General features: G+C 41.7%; 1 protein-coding gene across 1 annotated transcript; it reads right to left on the bottom strand.

The window, feature by feature from the left end:
• Positions 1 to 1,974: 1,974 nt before the first annotated feature.
• On the bottom strand, positions 1,975 to 19,996 carry LOC135479993 (uncharacterized). Its single transcript, XM_064759816.1, has 2 exons — positions 19,864 to 19,996; positions 1,975 to 6,550 (listed from the first exon to the last, which is right to left on the bottom strand). Exon 2 carries the CDS (start codon positions 6,543 to 6,545, stop codon positions 2,331 to 2,333), a length of 4,215 nt encoding a protein of 1,404 aa, XP_064615886.1. The 5' UTR covers positions 6,546 to 6,550; positions 19,864 to 19,996; the 3' UTR covers positions 1,975 to 2,330.
• Positions 19,997 to 20,554: the final 558 nt, after the last annotated feature.

The following is a 20,554-nucleotide window of genomic DNA, read 5'->3' as shown; positions in this document are numbered from 1 at the left end:
ATTTTCGAATTTTAAAATCTGCTTGTCCTTGTCCATGTGATGGTCTTACAATGTCAAACTTTTCTGTGTACCTTATATTCGGTGGATTATTTGACCAGTTGATTGAGCTGTATTAAATGTCACTTGAATACTATGCGTCGTAGATCAATCATTCACCAATACTGCACGATCCACGCCAATAACCGCAAGACCTCTTTTCATCACATAATTCAACACAAACCAGCAAAATACTATGAATGCATACACGAAATTCGGTTATGAAACGTGAGACCGGTGTAAGCCGTTTCCAGTTGTTTAATACCATACTCAGGAATTTCTTTCCTATACAATGACGTCCAGCTCGAATGAAAGTAACCGACGCGCCCATGTTAAACGAACAGCCTTTGACAAGTCACCGACAGATTTTATCACGTGAGCGTGACCATGCTCACCATAATGGTGTAAGACAGGTGGTCGTCTGTGAACATTAGCTCCAACAGCGCGAACCACCACATGGGCATCGTCAACCGCTTATTATCACACAAGTCCCACGATCAGTTATAGGAGCGGGAATCTGGAAATTAATGTACGAGACTGGGATTGAAGGAGCACCTCAGTGTCCTTGTGATTGAAAAAAACCCTCTTGGCCACGGCACGCTCCATCATATGCACAACAGTTCGTTTCCATTACGTTCATCATCAAAAGGTGCGGGAAAGCAGAAAATACTGGGTAAACACGTGTGTAGTTTTAACTCTATAAAACCATATTACGCTAGTTCATATCCCGTTGTGAACACAGCATGACATCTGTCTTTAACTCCGTTCAGCACTGCCAACAACAGAGACAATGCGCCATTAACCTGAACACAGAAACGACCTATAAAAATGTTAATAATCATTTATTTCACACCTGTAGGTTTCAAAAGTTTTAAAACTAACATAGATCTGACATAAAATTACACTCAGAAAGATAAGAAAACAACCGAGTATGTTAAGATTTGCAAAATGCAAACTAGCGATAACTCACAAAGAATAGAGAAACATAAGCATGTAGTGATGTAACCTCAGCATAAACGCGGTGTGAAGGTTTCCTAACGCTAGCCCATAGAGTTGAATCATACCTTCAATTTTCTGAAGAAAAAAAAAAACAAAAAAAAATCCAAAGATGTGGAAACTAAAAATTACAAGAAAAACATCCTTTTTGTACCGCTTTCTCCAACTCGTACCACATTTTTACATCTTCCTGGACGTGTACAGCACTATACGTCGTCTGAATACACATTTACGTGTATTCAGGCTATTTCTGGATCACTTGGCTTCTCTACCCCTCTGAAAACATGTTCGAAATGGCTCCAGTGAAACAGCCATTTCTATGGCGGAACACTCATACCACCTCACCTTTGAAGAGAAAAAAAGGCTATGCCAATTGATTAATGTTGCTATCGACGTAAAGCCCCGAGCATACATATATTGTTATTTGATGGGCTTTAGTTACACACGTTTCCTTTGCTTTCCATTAAGTTGTTGAAGTATGATCAGTTCTTCTGAAATAGCAACACATGAACATGGCATTTAATAGCACTACTCTGCACTCTCACTGGTAACTAATAACTCCTTAATACTAAAACTGCCAGGCACTAACCACCACCAGGTGACGTTGTAGACAAGCGAGTTTTCATACGGGCACTAAATTTATCGTTTATAACTTTATTCAGAAACTCATAAACACCGCTTTTTTTGCTTAATGTAACATTAGTTTGAAAGATTATAGGGACTGTTTAATTTTCGGCGTTGTTCCAGAAGAGATTTTGTATATCGAACCTCATTTTCGACCAAATATGGAGGCTTAATTCTGAAGGGCCAGAAACTTGTGAAAAAATGGGACAGAAATGGGTGTGCTAACAATGTAGTTCTGTAATACTGATATGTCTGCTGAGAACTTGAGTAGTGAAGTTACTGGCAAGAAATCGAATACCGATGGCAATGCCCACTGGCCAGTGCTAGCACAAACAATCGTTGTTCGATAGACTTCATACTCAAAGGCACAAATTCGATCGTCTCCGTTAACAAAAAGCTACATGCCCTTACATGCAAGAGTTTTTCAGAATTTTGCCGTAGTATTTTTAACACAAACTGAAGGCTAGTATTACCTTGCTTGTCGGGTTGCACACCACTTTTTTAAGATGGTCCATCACAGATTTCTCTAAGCTTAATAGGTTGAATGTATATGGGTTTCCCGTGGGTAAAAGTCTTAACATTCAGACAACGAAAGCAGAAGTTCATTTAAACATATCTTAACGTACGTTTTCAGCTTCTTAGCCTGTTTATATAATAGGATTTGTAAACAAACCCTAGTACACATAGAATGCGTCATATATAAGGTCCTCCCGAATGATGGACGATCCAACGTCCGCTGGTAGATAAACTTTAACCCAGCTTTTTTTCTGGTTGTTTGAGCGACAAGGGGCTTTCACCAAATGGATCATTTTGTAGGTAACATTTTGGCCAGTGTGTTGATAAGATTTCGTCTTCTCTTTGTTCATTAGTTGTTCCAGTTGTTCAGCTATCTCGAAATAGTTTTTCCTTTCATGAGAAATCTGCTGTTTCGTCTCTTCTGTAAGTCTCTGTACGTTACAATAGTACAAATCATGCAACTCATTTATATAGAGCTGATGTTGCTGGCGTAGCCACATAAGGGACCTATGAAGAGTACGGTGGTCATAGCTACGTACGTATAGTGCCTCCATCTCCTCCCTCTGCTGAGTGGAAACCTTCTCCATCTGCAGTTCATGTTTCAGGCTCAACTCATTTCTCATCCTTTCCTCTTGATAAAAAATCTCCCTACAACGCTCCCGAAAGTTCTGCTCCAGCTTCTCGATTTGAAACTTTATACTGGCCGATACTTCACCGGTAAATTCCACATGCTGATCATACCTGGCACGCTTTCCGTCCCACATGTAGCCGTCCGATGGATTTAGGTATAGGTCATTGTCCGGACGTTTTCGCTTATTGCTCCTCACGGCAGTCGGTGGAACCGGTTGCTTTGACTTCATTCTCTCTATTAATGGCGAGAATCGGAAATCTCCCTCAAGTAATGCGTTTCGTGGCCGCAGGCCCGTTGCTTGATTTCTTCTCCAGTAGTTTGCACATGTTAGATTGGTTTCTGGAGATGGTATGGCTTTGCAATCCCAGCGCTTTTTAACCTGCTGAATAAGTGCGTTGTCCTCTGTCAAGTACTGAGGCGCACTCCTTGTTAGGGGACCCAGTTCATCGGCTTTGGACACAACAGCAACCGATTTTAGCTGGTGACTGGAAGTGGGCCTGTCTACTGTCGTCTCCACGGTATTGTCTAAACTAACCTGCCGTTGGATTGTTGGTTTAGACCCTTTTTTCGGAATAGCACTATCCAAACTAATTTGGCGCTGAGAGGTAATCTTATCAGCAGTTTTACAGACAACCTTCGCAGTAGAAGCTACAGGGGAAAGCTTATCAGCTTTAGTTGCACCCCCAGAGATTGCATCAGGATTACGGGTTACTGTTTGTCTAGAAAGTGATTTACCATTCTTTTTATCCGATGCGAAAGAAAGCTCGCCCTTATTTAGCTCAAAATTCTTCTGCTTATCAGAAGAACTTTCTGCCACATCTGGACTAGAGCCTACATCTACTAATTTTGCGGAATCCGCAACCTTTGTAACTTGCCCGTCACTCTTTGCCAAGTTTGAGGTTATGAGAGAGGTCTTAACTGCCGACACTGGTGTCTTATTCACGGTGGTTTTACGCTTGAAGACACCTTTTCCTGAAGTAGAAGATACCGGAATTGCCGACGTTTTGCCAGCAAGGTTACAATTTACTGGAGCTAAAGGCTGCATGAGGTCCTTCCCTAAAGATGAAGTTAGTGGTGCAGTGAGTTTGTTGACAGAAAGAGCATTAGTTTTTACTAGTACAGCCGACAAGGTGCTAGCATTAACTTTTGATGCTACCATTTTGCCAGCATTAACGGTTTTAGGCTCAGTTAGAGATGTTGAAATAAGACTACCTTTAGTAACTGATGTTGCAGTGGAGGTCGAAATCTTACCTTTTGGGTCAACAGACTGGTCGAGGTTTCTGAGATCAGTTGAACTCTGCTTTGAAAGTGCACTGGTTAGTACTGAGGTACTTAATGAGATAAGAGAAGTAACTTTAGGAGATGAATCTTTGCTGGCACACACGTGTGGGCCAGTATCAACTTTATATGCAGGGCTCATAATTTTGGGTCCTTGTGTCTTATCTGTAGTCAAAGTATGACCTGCATCATCACTAGATTTGAACACTTTGGCTCTTTGACTAGACACATTCAGAATTGAACTAACCACCTTACTTGGGCTGGCTTTTCTTTTTAGGGGTGACAACTTTTCAACTATATTTTCAATGTCAAGATTTGCTATCTGTTTAAGAGGTGAACTTTGAACCTTGGGTAGGATATGGGCTGCCTTATCCTCTGATAAAAAACCTGAATTTTGTTCAGCGGATTTGCGTGGTAAATTTGAAAGCTCAGACAGAGGCTTGTTAGGTACACCGAGAGTCTTCCTAGACTTTTCATTTGAAACGTCTACTGTACCGACTTGTCTGCTCGACTGATCTGATGGTCTTACCTCATTAACCAGATTACTATTCCCTCTGCATTCCTCATTTTGTTCAGACAATTCGACAATCTTTCCACAAGCCTTAGGTGGTGGCTTTGTTTTGTTAGCTGGTGAAAGAGCGTTACTTTGAAAAGGGTCAGGGAGAATAGGTTGTTCTTCATTCAATTCAGGTTTCTGGGCAGGTGAGACAATAACTGGAATGGGTGCAGAGCCTGAAGTGCTTTCATTGTGCACAGCAGACAACACAGTATTGCTGGTGCTTTCAATAGAATTCACTTGATCCATGTGAGAACCAGTGACTGCGTCCTTGTTGGGTGATGGCGGAAGAGGGATTGACTGCAAAGACACATCCAAACAGGGTATTGTTGCCCCAGGAGAAAATAAGACAGGAATGACTGAAACTTCAGTAGTAGGAGTAGCTGGCAGCACAAGTGTGGACGAGGCTGGTGCTCGATCATTTGAAAGAAGAACCTTGATTCCCTGTCCTGTCTGTTGCCTTTCTAGGCTGACAGATCCTGACTGTTGTATTAGTAGTGAATCAGCGCATTCACTGGCGTGAACACGAGCATTACTGTCATCTTCTAATACTTGTAAAGACACTTTGTACTGGCTGTCGTCCTCACTTGTGTGAGAATCCTGTGAGGTTGTCGTCTCTCCTTCTTTGCCGAAAACACATTTCTTTGGAGAAGGCTTTACTGCATCTGATGAGGCAACTTCTGGAGGAGCATCCGTTTGTTCCCTTTGTAAATATTCATCAGTCAACTTTAACTTTTCTGCATCATTTATCTGGGACACTTCTCTGACCATATCAGCAATTTGTTTTCTTACAATCGCTCGTATATCATCTTCACCTGCTGTAGTTTCACACAATGTAGTTTCTGTTTTCTGTTTCTTACTCAGATTAGAAGAGCTCATCTGTTTTCCAACATCCAGAACAGTTTCACTGACCATAAACTCTTGGACCTCATTAAAGTTTTTTTGCAGATCTATGACAAATGCTTCTGAAGGTTTTCTCTTCTTCCCCTTTTCAATGTCCTCACTGACACTCTCTTTGGCAAGTTTACCTTCTAAGATTTTGCTACATTCTTTGGAGTTATGGAGTACAGTTTGCCATTCATCAATAGTCATAAGTAACATGTCTTCATCCTCTGAGTCTACAATGGTGGTGAACTCATCCAAACCCAAAACATCCGGTCCTGTATCACTGATTTCCTCCAATATGGTAGCATCTGTATCAGTCACTCTGCTCACATCAACATCCTTAAATCTACCAGGCTGACCAATGATGACAGAGTGCGAAGAAGATGCAATGAAACTAGGTGGACAACTTGCAGAAGCTCGTCTTGAACCTCTCCCAGAGAAGTCCACATCAGCAAATGGTAAATGTCTGTGCCCTGGATATTTTTCACTATCCTTGACATCAAATAATGTTTTGAATTTGTCCTTCTTAAGCATTTCGAGATCAGGAGTTGAAGAGACAACTGTGCAGCTGCTGTGAAGCTTGGCTGGTAAATCCAAGTCTTTCTCAAACACAGAGTCATCTTCATGGTTAGTTTCACACATGGCTGATATTCCCGAAACCAGCTCCTCATACGTCTTCTCGCCCACCTCCAGCCAGCATTTCTCCTCTTGTCCATGGTCACCACCCAGAGGTTTAGCTTCAATAGGGCGAATAGGCGACAGTCTTGGGTCGAACAGATAATCTGTGAATATACTGTCTACCTGAGGTTTATCTGTGAGCGTCTTGGGGATTTTCTCATCACAAACTGATGAGCAGCGGACAACCCGCAAATCGTCAGTCACACATAAGAGAGAGCTGCTCAAGCTTCTGACATCTGCATCAAGGGCAGTAATGGTGACGTCCTCTTCTGTCACACCAGAAGGAACAGCGCTAGTGGGCATGTTCAGGGTTGCTGCATCAGTTTCTGGGGAACTGCCATCCATAGTTACTAAGGGGGAACAAAAAAAAAAAAACATGATGAGTTAATTCAATTTTGAATCGAGATTAAAATTGCACGAAACTCCAGCAGGTAATTACACTGATAATCAGCAGTCCTGTTGCATGTACTTAATATAAACTGCAATTTTAAATACATATACAGTGTATGTATATGTCCATTGATAGAATCAACACCAATTTTCACAAAATACACACGATCTTTAATGAACATTGACCGACTTACTACATTATACTCCATACAAGAGACGAAGCCATGAATAAACATCCTCTTTATGTTATTGGATTTTAAAAGTATGCAAAACCTGACCTCAATACATGAAGTGCTTTTTAATACAGCCTGGAATATTTATCTGAACATTGAATAGACCACGACTGAACATTCAATGTTGAATCACAAATCAAATAAATCAGGCAAAAATCTTTGAATATCCTTTCTCTGAATTTTAGAAATTGCTACATCCACATAAGTAATTCAATGACAAAATTACACAGTACATAAGCATAGTCAAAAAACTATCCATATTACTATAAAATTACCATATATACTGTACACAAACACTCTGACACAAGCTCCAGCTATACAGGTGAGCTAAAATTTAACACTGCATTCAGAGAACACCGATAGATCGCAGGTTTCAGCTGTTTGTAAAACATAATGCTCTAGTCATGTGATACATTCAAATATTGACCTCTAAACCAAAAAAGTAGAACGATTGACACTGTCATACACAGATATTATCCTATTATATAGTTCTAAGATCTTGCCATTAAATAAATAAGGAAGGTCAAAATTATTCTACTGTCACAAGGTATTCGTAAGGATTGCAGAGCAGTGACTTCATGTGTTATGGAGATGTAAATCATGGTGGTGGAAAGACACTGTGGGGATTTAGTCCACAAATTTAGGCTTTCATGCTCTCTGATATGCAAATCGCTACCAATGACTAGCTCTAAACAACATTTTCAAAACAAAGGCTTCTCATCTGCATCTGCTTAATAGAAGTGCTTCGTGTAAGACTGAATCAAAGTACCAAGTCATCAGGTAATGACTGCAACATAAAACAATACACGGAACCAGCTTTCTGTCAACAATCAAGGCAGTAAATGTACGGTAATGCCAATCTGGTATTGCCAGAGCATAGGCATCTTAGCACGATGTATTGTTTTTCTTTTCACTTATCTTCAGAACTAAATCCACCACTCAACGCCTTGCAGTTTCAACCAAGTTCAAATCCTTATGTTCACTAGGCTTTGACCACATACATTTACGATTAGCTTTTATAGGTCGCCGCTATTTCAGTATTGTAGACAATTTTTTGTATTGTTACATTGCTGATTGGCGCTCAATTGAAATTGATGTATATGAATAAAATGTACTTCCAGCTTTGCCAAGTAAAAAGTTATTCATGGGGCAAGCTTGGTAGCCTCCAATGTATTACTGCGATCACACAACATGAATAACTTGGTAAAGCTGACTATACATTAATACATGTGTATGCATCTATTTCAATCCATATCCAATCTATGCAAAATCATCCAAAACTTCTATTTGATAATTATCACAGGCTACAGTCACTGATGACCCCTCATCTACATGTACTCAACATGGAAGCTTCGTGGTCTGACTGCATGAAACTGTATCACTGCAGTTTAGCAGGAGTTCATGGAATCCCTCTTTGGACAAGCCTTCAGTCTTGTACTGACTCCCATCTCCTCTCCAAGTTATTGGCCAGAAATTGATATTTGAGGGTCCTAGCCACTCAGCTTTGATTTATTTTTCTAAAAAGGCATTCTGAGAACACCGGTAGCTCACCTGATTGATGAGCAGTTCGCAAGACTATATCACAGTAACTTCCGCTGATACATTCAAATACTGACCTCTAAACCAAAGTAAAGCAGAATGACATTGTCATACACAGACATTATTCTCTAATAAGTTAGTGCTAAAATCTTGTCATTAAATGAACGAGAAAGGCCAAAATTTTACCCCACAAATATGACCTTTTATGGGAGTGACGAAAGATTGCAGAGCAATGATTTCATTGTTAATAGATGAAAATCATTGCTGTGGTAAGATGTCACTGTGGGGAGTTTGTGCACAAACTTGTCACAGTGTTTAATATGCAAATCGTGAACTGCAGCGCTCCAGATAAAAGGCGTATTTACGCCTCAGAGATGCCCAGTTCAAGTTAAAAAAAAAGCTTTGAAAGGCTACCACAAAGCTGGCCTTTAAAAGCACAAGAATGCAAAACTTCATTTCAATACATAAAGTAAAGTTGAGAATTTGGTAATTTACGGTAAGGCCCAAAAAAAATATGTTGTGTTTCCGGTAACATGGGTTCAAAAAATTAGGGTAGGTTGGTAGGGATTTTTTTTTTTTTTTACATCTCAGCGGAAGGCGTACAGGCAAATGGGAACTGATAAATCTAACTTGTTTTATGCTGTAGTCAAGGGTATTTCACTTAAATACAGTGAGTGCGTGCGTGCTTGGGGTTTAACGTCGTACTCAACAATTTTTCAGTCTTATGATGATGAAGGAATCGTTAAGGTGTATGTAATGTGCCTCCTTGTTGCAGGACGGATTTCCACCCCTCTTTTGACTAGTGCTGCTACCCTGAGACGACTTACCGAAGGCAAGCCCAAGCTATTACACTGATATGGGTCAAACAGTCGTTGCGCCATCCCTTTCACGCTGAATACCAAGCGAGGAAGTTATAACTCCCTCTTTTAAAGTCTTGGTTGTGACCCAACCCAGGATTAATCCAGGATCTACCGTTACCCGAGCCAGTCACATTAATACAAAACCACTGATCATTGGCAAGTCTGTAACACCTCCCCCATTTGAATTATACAGTGGTGAAGGGCAGGTCTCCAAAAAAATAAAGCCTCTTTCTCTAATAGCGTCATTGTCCACTTGACACCAAGACCCCTTGAAATTTATTTAATTGGTGTTTTGTGCCGTACAAGAATATTTCACTCATACGACGGCAGCAAGCATCAGCGTGGGACGAAACCGGGCTCAACCCACGACCATCCGCAGGTTGCTAGCAGACCCTTAAAATTAACCACTCAACTACCTGCAGTGAAATGAGGAAATTCCCTGCAATCCTATGGAAATCTAACCCAGATCAGCAATCTTTTGTGATACCCACTAGATCACTGGCTCCAAAACTGAGAATTCAGAGGAAACAAAATTCTTTACATTATTTATACATTTTATTTGACATACATTTTAATGCCCAGCATTTAGCAAGACTTTAACTTCGGTAAAGTCATGTCACACATGCTTGCCATAGGACCTTAAACAAGGAGCCTCATGCTCCAGAGCTGAACACGCTGCACACACGGGTAAAACTGTCTTGTATTGTTTCTTAAGCTCAGTGTCTACTGTTCCTTTATCTGTCCCGCAGAAACAACACTTTTGAAGCATTTAGTCTTGGGAACAAACCCTCAACATGCAGTTTAGCCTCTTGAATTGCAGCATCTTCTACAGGCTGCTGAACATTGATAGGCTTCCCTTTGAAGGACAGCTTCTGTGAAAGCGACCTTCTATAGTTTCTTTACAGGACCTGGTGCTGTTTGTCCAGGCTTCTTTCAGACCCGAAACATTGTGTTCTATGTCCCTTATATCGTTCACATTTCCACATCTACCAACTGTCGCTTCCATTTCTTGAGAGCTGTTTTCGTGCTCTAGAGCACAATTCTGGAGGCCCAAATTTAAGATTGACATGATGCGTTCTGCCATATTTGTCCAGCTTTGTCCTGGTGCACACCTTGCCCCAATGAGCATGTATAAGTCCAACTTTGTGAACAGATAAATAAGTGAGCACTTTACACTTTCTAAATTATTTCTTTGATCTGTTCCACCATCTGAAAACTTGAGTAAAATCTTTGGTGCCGACTCCACTGTGCCAAGTTTGGTGCCTTTGTGGTTCACACCATGGTCCAGTGCAGATATTGTGGTACTGACTGGCGCCAGAGTATTTTTGCCTTGACCCGCGTCGACAGTGGTAAAGCTGGCTCCCCAAGTGGAATCTTTGCCTTGTCGTCACAGCTGTCAAAAACACACAGATCTCCCAAAGAACAGACAGACATTTCATATACTTCAAAAGAGCAGCGCAATAATGGTCGTCTGGATGATGGGCACGCAACTGCCTTCTCTGTATTTTATACTGAACATCAAAACCCCCTGTGAAGTTTAAAGCTGAGTGTACATAGGCGTTCCTTGGAGTGAACTGAAGGCGAACCAGGGCAGAGGATGGTATTTCTGTTCCCTCTGGACATACGACCTTGGTTTGATGTATCAAATCTTTCAATAAAATCCACTGGGAAAGATGGCCGACGTTGTGACGTCTTTCGTCAGCTGCTGTGACCTGCTCGATAATGCTTCATAACTTTTCCCAAACTGTATCGAACATTATTGACGGGCGTCCACCATTGAGTTTTCTTAGATCTGGCAGAAGAACTTTCTCTTCCAAAATTATTAGTCTCAGTCTTTGTCCAGTGTTTGGGTGTTCTGCGACTGAGGCATCCAAAGGGAGCTCCTCGTAAAGAAATTGAACAATGCTAGGTGAAAGAAAAGCAACATTTTGGAACTTCTGTTGGAAATTGGCTTTCATTTGACGAGTGTGAAAAACTGGAAACAGGGATTTGATCTGTGACAGGGCTCTGGCTGTATCAGTCAAAATTTCTTCTGTAGTTCACTTTGGCTGGACCTGTACAATAACTGCCACTGTTGTGTGAGAGCCACAGGGAGCATACTTGAACAGATTCACTGGGACAGACAATTGAAGGTGTTCCAAGTATCTGAGTCTTTGCATACTTGATTGAAGTGGTGACAGCAAGTGTTGGCTTTCATCAAATGCTATCGGCTTATTCAGTCCAGCTTCTTCAACAGATTTATCAAGCAGGTCATCTCTTTTCAGGAGTATAAACTGCTGCAGATCGATGTTCCACAGAGATATTTTCAGAAACTTCCCTGACTGGGTGATCCAGTTTTTGCCTTCTAGTCTGTTGTTCTAGTTGCATATGTAAATATTGAGCATACGACTGAAAACACTTTGCCAGATTTTTTATTCCTGCATTCATAACTGCCCATGCTGGAGTTGATACACTGGGTCTGAGGGAAATGCTGTAAAGAGCCTCAGCTTGACTTTTCAAGTTATTGCTTGACAAGGGTGGATTTTTCTTCCTTCTTTCTTTTTGTATCATCAAATCCCTGAAATTTCTCAAATATGGGTGGAACTGGACAAATCTCACTCCTCTTCAATGAGGCACATCTGATGGTGTCATGGTGATTTGTAACATACCATAAGGCATTGGTGAGCACCTGCAAAACAAAAAAATCAAGAATTGCGATATAAAACTCAACATGTGCCCAGTGTATAGTAGAAATTACTCATATGAATTACTTCATCACTCTTTCGGCGCTTAAAATTGACACTAACCCTGCAGAGGTATAGCTTGAAATAAAACAAAACAAACAAAGTACACCGAGAATGAATAAATCAATCTATATAAATAGCAAGTTCATATCAGGCATCTAAACAGCACGTTAAAATATCTGTCTGGCAGACTACATTGAACGCAAAGATTCCCGACTTGATACCAGAAACTGATGATGACTTCAGAAGAATAAAGAGAAATAAACAAAAACACAGGCTAACAAACAATTTTTGTGTACAAAAACGAGCAGAACTTGGAACAAACCTGGGTTATGTAACCACCTTCTGAATCAGTTTTGAGAAACTACATCCTTCTTGTCTGTCCAATTCAGTTACATCATTAAACAATCTGTCCTTATCTGATAATTTTCCGCTGGTCATCCCACAGCTTAACAGACAAAAAATAAAAAAAAAATAAAAAAATCAATTAAAAATACCACAAGAATGTAAGTCTAGTAAATGAATTTTCGAACAACATGATCCAAATGTTCAATCAAACGAAAGCAATATATAAATAAAAGGTGAAATCGAGTATTTTGTGAACTGGTGACACTTAGACAAGAAAACTGCAACAGATAGAAGCGTGGATACGATGAGGACAGGAATGAAGTCTAAAATGTTCAGGAATAAAATAGTGTGGGCCTACCAGTACCTGGAAACTTTTGCAGAAGGGAGCCTTTTTTCTTTGTCCATCAGAACATCAAACGCCGTTCTAAACCTCTGATGCGTCTGTATTTTCAGGTGCGTCGTTGCAAGTACACTTAAAGTGTATAAACTGTATGTTGAAGACAATGACAGCTGACAACACCGGAGTTGTAAGATAAACTATGTCGATCCACGGACCATGAACAAGACACCGATGAAAACTTCCGGATCATGAAGTGTTTGTATCAGCTCTTTAAAAGTCTGAGACTTTTCTCTCCGGAAGTGAGAGGATATTACGGACTTCACCGAAGCGATATTCGCGTATTTCCACAACACAGATCAGACGGCAAAGGAATGGGACAAAACTTTCAAATAAAATAATTTTATAAAATAATTAGAATCGGGAGGAAAAAATAGGGTCGGTTCGGTTGGCCGGAAACTCAACATATTCTTTTTAGGCCAAATTAATATGCACACAGAGCATAAGTGATGGAACATCCCCTTGTGTTATTGAGCTTTATATGCATGTAAACCTTCAGGTCAATACCGGTACATGCTGTACTTTTTAAGACACCACCCCTAACATTTTTGTTTAATAAGTCAGGAATTCAGCAAATTTGTGGTATTTAATACGTACACACAGAACCTATGATGGAATATCACACTCACTGGTGCAGCATTGATAAGCCAGATCAGCTAAAAACAGTTCATGATAGGACACAGACCCCCATTACAACTTCCGTTTTTTTGGTAGGGACGCATTGTAGTTCTGTGAATTTTTGGTGCACAGGTGCATGCTTGTATTAAAATGCTGGAAACTGTCTAAACTTTGAAGGAGGTATGAGCTTTATTGATGAAAGTTTGGAAATTCTGGGTGAGAGGACACCAAGGTGTAAGGTAGTGATGAGGCTGCGAGTGACGTCCCCTTGGCTTTGCTAGGCACGCCTTCTAGCTGCCGGCATGGAAAGGTCCAGATTTTGACGGTCAACCTATGTCAAGATTTTTATGGCTTCTTTCTCACAGGCTGGGCCAGGTATGCACCAAGGCTTATTTGGCCACGGAATGTTTGGGACTGAGCTACAGCGCTAGACGTTAACATTGTCGCTTATGGAAAATTAATGGGGGTCCGAGGCCTGTACTGACGAAGTCACCAAAATGTGAAAAATGTCACTATGCGCTTAGATTTCGCAGCAGCCTGATAATTTTTGGTGGGTATGTCTGTGATGTGTTTTGCATTGATTGAGCCGTTTTATAGCTTCTTGGGGCTATTTATTTTATGAAAATATCCATTTTGATGAAAAATCGGTAAAATGCTGTTCAGTGTAGGGTAGAAGTGTATAGGCATCCTGAAATGAACAACATGCAACGTTCTAGTATTCCTACGCTTGAAAATGGAGACGTTCAGAGCAGAAATTGAAAGTTTACAGTGTTTATAGTGAAAACGGAGCCTGTCGAGTGTGGACTGGACCATTGACGAGGGATGGTCGATATGGCCTTGCCTCCTACAAAGACCCCGTCACACATCGATGGAAGAAGAAACACATTAGTAGACTTGTTTATATGGCCAGACAGGGCTGTCACATTTAGATCCCAAGCTTGATTGTTCACACGTGTGCCACAACACACGCTGTGGACCACATAAGCTTGAAACCGCATTGTGTTAACAATAACAGGCAGCGCTGTTGCAACGTAGAGCGCTGTCTCGGCCATGGGCAGTATACAAGGGGCATGCTGCATTTAAGACTGAGCAGGTTGTTTCCGCTCATTAAAAATAATAAATAACAGATTGTTTCAGATTTTTGCTCAATTTCTGTTATCATTTTTTAATTTCTTCATAAGCAACAACAGCAGTGACAAATTATATACAAAACTGGTGGTTACAAATATCTAGTGTATGTGTGATCTGTTGGAGTTTTGTCCAGTTGTCCCTTGGCATAGTCAGTTTTCTCTTCTGGATTTGAAAGCCTGTACTCAATGTGCTCTCGAAGTTTTCTGGCTGTATTGCAGAGTGATCTCCCCTTAACTGTCTGTCGCTTCTTATAAAGCTTGTGGTACTGGTTCACCCTTTCAATCTGTTGTACTGTTTTCTCGCTCCTTGGTGAAATACTGGCGCCAACAGCTTGGAGTTTGGCAGCCGTGGACTTGTCCTGGCCATTGTTAAGTCTGTGGATTGTGGACGCCGCCCTTCCCTCCATATTTCTGCTGTAGTTTACATTCTTGGGCAAGGAGACGCTGAGTGATCTGTTGACAGCTTCGCACTTTTGAGTGCTGGTGTTCATCCGGAGACTGGTGACGGCTGTCTCGCTCAACCTCATGTGCAGTACTTCGGTCAATAGTTTCCTGTCATTGTCATCCATGTTAAAAGGGCAGAGTTTACTGGTGGATAAAAACAGGGACCTCTCCCACCAGCTGCTGGTTTCCCCTCCGGAGCAAACCACACTGTTCCTGCGGCATTTGGAACAGTCCCCACCGTAACACCTGACCGTTGCATCCACAACTCTGGGTAGGTAAGTTTTTATTTTTCTTCATGTCACCAATGTGCTCAGACATAAGTTGAGAAAATATCAAGCTACACCTGGCCTTAACATCCTGACTCAACACCTTCTGTGCTTTCTTCCTGGCTTCCCTCGTTCGGACCCTGTCCTTCGAACATGGCATCGCTGAACTTAGCCTGGTTACATTTCTTGAACTGGGATCTACCAAGGTGCGTGGGGTCTGCTAACCGTTCGACCTCCCACAGTGGCTCGACCAGTCAGATGCCGTCCTCCACTCCCTTGGCTGACCTGGAATCGCCGTCCGTGGTTACGTGTTTGGCTAAAACACCTTGCCTCGCCAATCTCATTCCCCATATTATACTCGGACCAGGGGGCATGTGGGTTTGTGTTCGCTGTGCACTCCTCGTGTCCTCCAGGGCACTTTACTTGGAAGCCTTTTCCTCTCAGCCAGGACCCAGTCCAACACAATTTATTCTTCAGTGCTGCGGAGACAATGTATTGCTTGTCTGTTGATGTCTCCACAGCCAGGGAAATGGCTTGCGAAGCATTCTGGCCTGGTTTCTTGGGACTGGTTATGGTAATGCTGTTGTAGCGAGTGTCTGTGGCCAGATCTATTGTGCTGTCATCCTCTCCTCTTTGCCTTTTGTATGCCTTTACCTCTTCCACATTATTTGCCATATCCTCTCTGTTCAGCTTTGCGATTGCAGATGCGACATGGTTTGCAGTGTGATGCATGTTCCTACGAGTGGCAGGTGGCACGTCCATCGCTGCAAATAGGAGTCTGGCTCGGGTGTTCCCCATTGGTGTGTCCTGGAGGCCTACTTGAAGAGCTCGGTTCACCGCCGCAGCTTTTTGGCCAGGTCTGTTGCATTCTACCTCTTTGTAGAATTTGTGGAAGCCAGATACATAGTCACAGTCACAGCACTTAAAACTGAACGCCCAGGCTAAACCCCACTTTTTCTCTGCAGCTATCTCTAACCTGGGCAGTGGACAGTGGTCCTTGGTCTCACTGTGCTCAAGCATAACTTTGTTCCATATACACACCATTTTCTGTATATCTATGAGTCGCATTCCTTCAGCAGCCCATTCCCGCTCATGTGTATCTCTGTCTAATCCAGCCGTGGAATCTACCTTGCACCGTCTTGGCCGCTGTATTCTATTTGTGTCAGGCTGGTGTGTTCTTACAGCCTCGTGATTGGGCTGGAAATCTGTGTCCATCAAGGAACACCCAGGCAGAGGATTCAGCATGTCTGTAACTGCTGACAGGTTATTTGAGCGATCCTGGGCCTTTCCAGCTTGAAATCTAGACTGTTTCCTCTTTCTCTGTCTCCCTTCGTGGTGTTTTGGGTAGATTGTTTGCCTTGTTAACTGTCAGACTGACCAATATAGGTGTACTTGGTGGCTGCCTGATTGGAAATGTTAAATTCATATTTTTCCTCTCTGTTTATATGTTGTAGATGCCAATGTGACACCCTTTGATGTGACTGTGCTGAGTAATAACCTGCTGTGAGACAACAGCAATGGTGCAGGGAGGTTTTTGCATGGTGAGCTGGTCAGCCAATCAGCAGTCGTGGGGGAGGAGGGCAGGGTGGGGGGTGGGGGTGGGGGTGGGGGGGGGGGGGGGGGCCTGGCTGGGTGGTCTTTTAAAGGGTTTCATCATGTTATTCAGTGGGGAACTGGGATACTAGTCTTTTCTTAAGTCCTGTCCACTGAAAAAGTGCCTGTGAGTAAGTCTTCATCACCTTGAGGCATTATTCTTGCTTTGATTTCGGTCACAAATGATTGTTCCGAAATTGTGACAATCCGCTTTGATAACCCCTACCACACTGTCAGTCAATTTTTTTCACATAGTTGCTGAAGTAAATGTCTCATATTTTGACATTTAATTGTCAGATAAATTGCCTATATTTTGATGTATGCTTTGACACTTTTGGCTTGTAACTTTGATATTTAAAGTTGCTCTGAGTAGAAAAGTCTCTTAAAAATGTATATTTCTCTAACTGGTTGCTTTTGAAAAGTCTAAAGTGCTCTGTCAATGTGATTTTTTTTAACTTTTCTTGCAGATAAACATCTTGTCTTTCCAAAGCAGTTGACCTGATGGAGATATCTCGAACGGTATATGCACTGCAAAGCTTCAAAGTTTACCCTGCAGAGTTTTTTTACCCTGAAAAAAAGACACATGTCCAAGATGGGGGGTACCCCAACTTGAATTCATCCAACTCCAAAGTTTCTGCATGTATCAAGCCCTAATTTTGCCTGTGAGGTTCAGAAGTGTCAGGAATTATGTGGTGCAAAAATTATTGATTTTGAAAAAAGTTGGCTGGTGTGATAGGACACAGACCCCCATTACAACTTCCGTTTTTCGGTAGGGACGATTGTAGTTCTGTGAATTTTAGGGTGTAAAGTCTTTTTTTGCTCCCAGGCGTCCATTTTTGGTGCACAGGTGCATGCTTGGTATTAAAATGCTGGAAATGTCTAAACTTTGAGGAGGTATGAGCTTTGTTGATGAAAGTTTGAAATTCTGGGTGAGAGGGCACAAGGTGTAAGGTAGTGATGAGGCTGAGAGTGACGTCCCCTTGGCTTTGCTAGGCATGCCTCCCAGCTGCCGGCATGGAAAGGTCCAGATTTTGACGGTCAACCTATGTCAAGATTTTTATGGCTTCTTTCTCACAGGCTGGGCCAGGTATGCACCAAGGCTTATTGGCCACGGAATGTTTGGGACTGAGCTACAGCGCTAGACGTTAACATTGTCGCTTATGGAAAAATTAATGGGGGTCCGAGGCCTGATGACAGTCACACAAAACTGATCTGTAACGACAGAGGCTACATATTTGGTGAGGTAAAATACACTACTAGCGTTAATGGTTATGTATCCAGGACACGGGCTTGTCACTTGTTCCACAATTATGGATGGCTCTCAAACTAGTGAACTAGCCCTGTCAGCTATCTTCAAACAAAAAACATGCCTATCTAGCTCATAAATTGATGTAGGCTAGTAAATGTTCATTTACTTGAAACTTAGTAATGAAAGTCTAGTTTGCAGACGTATCCCACTTGCTCTGAATGAGGCTGAAGCCATTAGCACTACCAGACTTCACGGAGGGAACCAACCAGATCGCATGTGGTCACAAGCACTCGCACTACACTATGTCAACAATAAAACGATCTGATTAAATACACTGTGTGTTCAACTTGCCATAAATATTCTATCAAGCTTTTTTCTGAGCCTAATAAACAGGATATGAAAAATCATTCATTAACTCATGGCAGTAGCTCATTCCTTAAGCCATCACTTCAAGGAATGAATGATTATGGTTTCATACCTCATCACCATGATGGGCGGCAATCGTACCGAGCACTAGCTTGAAGCGCCATGTCAGACATGAAATTTTCATGCGCCTGGTACTCCAAAATCAAGACAGCTTTATTCATAATTCGTGGATGGGCAGTAAATTAGCAATCGTTTGGCAACTTTTCATGGCCACTGTCTCTCGAAAGTGATCAGACTGCCCCATGTGATTGTAAATGTCATAAACATTGCCATAAAGTGGTGCGTACAGATGTCGCCACACCGCCATCTGTACCGCCACAAACAGTCACTATGATGACGTGTCTGACAAATTTCTGTTCACAGCGGCAAATGCAAACTTAAATAATGAACCATAAAAAGCCTACTCTGAGCTCTTTTCTAGAAGCAAAATGACCCAAATAACAGAAATAAGCCCAAGGTCAGCTAAATAAAAAATAATAAAGTACTTGTCAGGTATTCCTATAAAATGCATTGCAAACTTCAATGTTGGCAGTATCAAAGTAAAAATACAACTTCAAAAACAACTACAACATTGAATTTGCATGCTGGTCTACTACAGTTCTGGATGGCTATACTCTGCTCTTTCATATTTGTACCGATGCTCGCTATCTGGAGAATCCAGGGCTACTAGTCTACACTGAACAGTAGGCCTATAAAATATTTAGCATCCTACATTTCTATTGATGAATTCCAGCATTCTATTTATCTTTCATTGTTCAGATGCTCTCTCAGAACACCGATGTGCAATTTTGAGAAGAAAAAAAAATTTTGACGCATAAATACAACTTAGTTGACTCGGCAAATCAGTGCATGTCAAATGTAAGGCAGGGTTCGAGCTGTAATTTTTGGTGACATTGCACATATACAGTAAGTTGAGGTTAGAACCCTTGCTGTACACGGCCTTCGCCTATTAGCATTGGCTGAATGGTACATTTTCTAACTCTAACTTCCGGTATATGTGCAAGAACTCCCGAGAACTTGTATCCAACATAGTCCTGTACAGCCTATGTCACAGGTGCTTCGCGCTGCGTTATTGTGCGTAGTGTAAGCTTATCCAACCTACCTGTTTTCCAGCCCCACCTGCATTTGAGGCCAGGTGCCAAAGGATGCGCCTGTAACTGACCACGTGACCTTTTTTTTTGTTTGTTGCTGGTTATGTAATACCTTTCAGCCAGGTAAACACTCTCAAACCCATTAATACTGCTACTTTAATTCATTGTAGAACAGGCTTTCAACAATGAACATCTTGGAAACCTGACTGTTTAATTTCGGGGATTCAAAATGTAACTTGTTGTTGTTGTTCCAACCTCGACACAAGTTCTCGGTTGACTGTCGTGCTAAATGCGTGCTTTCTGGTTCTAGGGCTAACTAGAACTAGAGAGTTGTGGGAATCATTACTCATACGCACCTCTTTTTTCGACGTTGCCGAAATTACGGAATCTTCTCTGGTTTCACGAGGGCTTCCCATGGAGATGTTGTAATTCTTAGGAACATCATGGTGCTGATTTTCATTGCACAGTATGCTAGCCTGCCTTTCTTCCCGCTTCTGTGTGCAGGCTCCAAACTTTTCAGCCAATCAGAAGAAAGATACCATCACCTGCTTGTGGGTAATTCCATTGCAAATCGCAGGTAAACTACAAATGTGAAAACGCATACCATCTTTCTTGAGTGAGAACTCATTATTATACATGTGCTAGCTAACCAACTTTCGGGCAAGGTCTTGTAAACCAAATGAAATTATCTTGTCTCCATTACTGTACATAGAGGTTCTCTTTCCAAAGGAAAAGATTAATTAAAAGAAAAAAAAAAAAGTTCAGGCATGGAAGCAGAATATGCGGTTTTCGAGTTACGTCGTTGTGGTGCAAAGTGACGTCGCCACTTTAAGGCACAGTGAAGGTACTTGCCTGTCTTATAACGTGTCAGTGATAGTGTTTAGATCAAAGTACCGGCAGAACTCAAATCCACCCGAGAACATAATTCAGAAGATCGGTCTAATCCTTTTTGATTAGTTTTCTATAGCCTATCCTATGTTAAAACTGGGACTATTATGTACAATAGTCAGAGGTTAAAACTACCAGACTGGCCCTACGGTGCGGTAA

This window comes from Liolophura sinensis, chromosome 1 (genome assembly GCF_032854445.1).
Source record: "Liolophura sinensis isolate JHLJ2023 chromosome 1, CUHK_Ljap_v2, whole genome shotgun sequence".
Classification (NCBI taxonomy): domain Eukaryota; kingdom Metazoa; phylum Mollusca; class Polyplacophora; order Chitonida; family Chitonidae; genus Liolophura; species Liolophura sinensis.
This window is presented reverse-complemented; position numbering and strand designations above follow the sequence as displayed.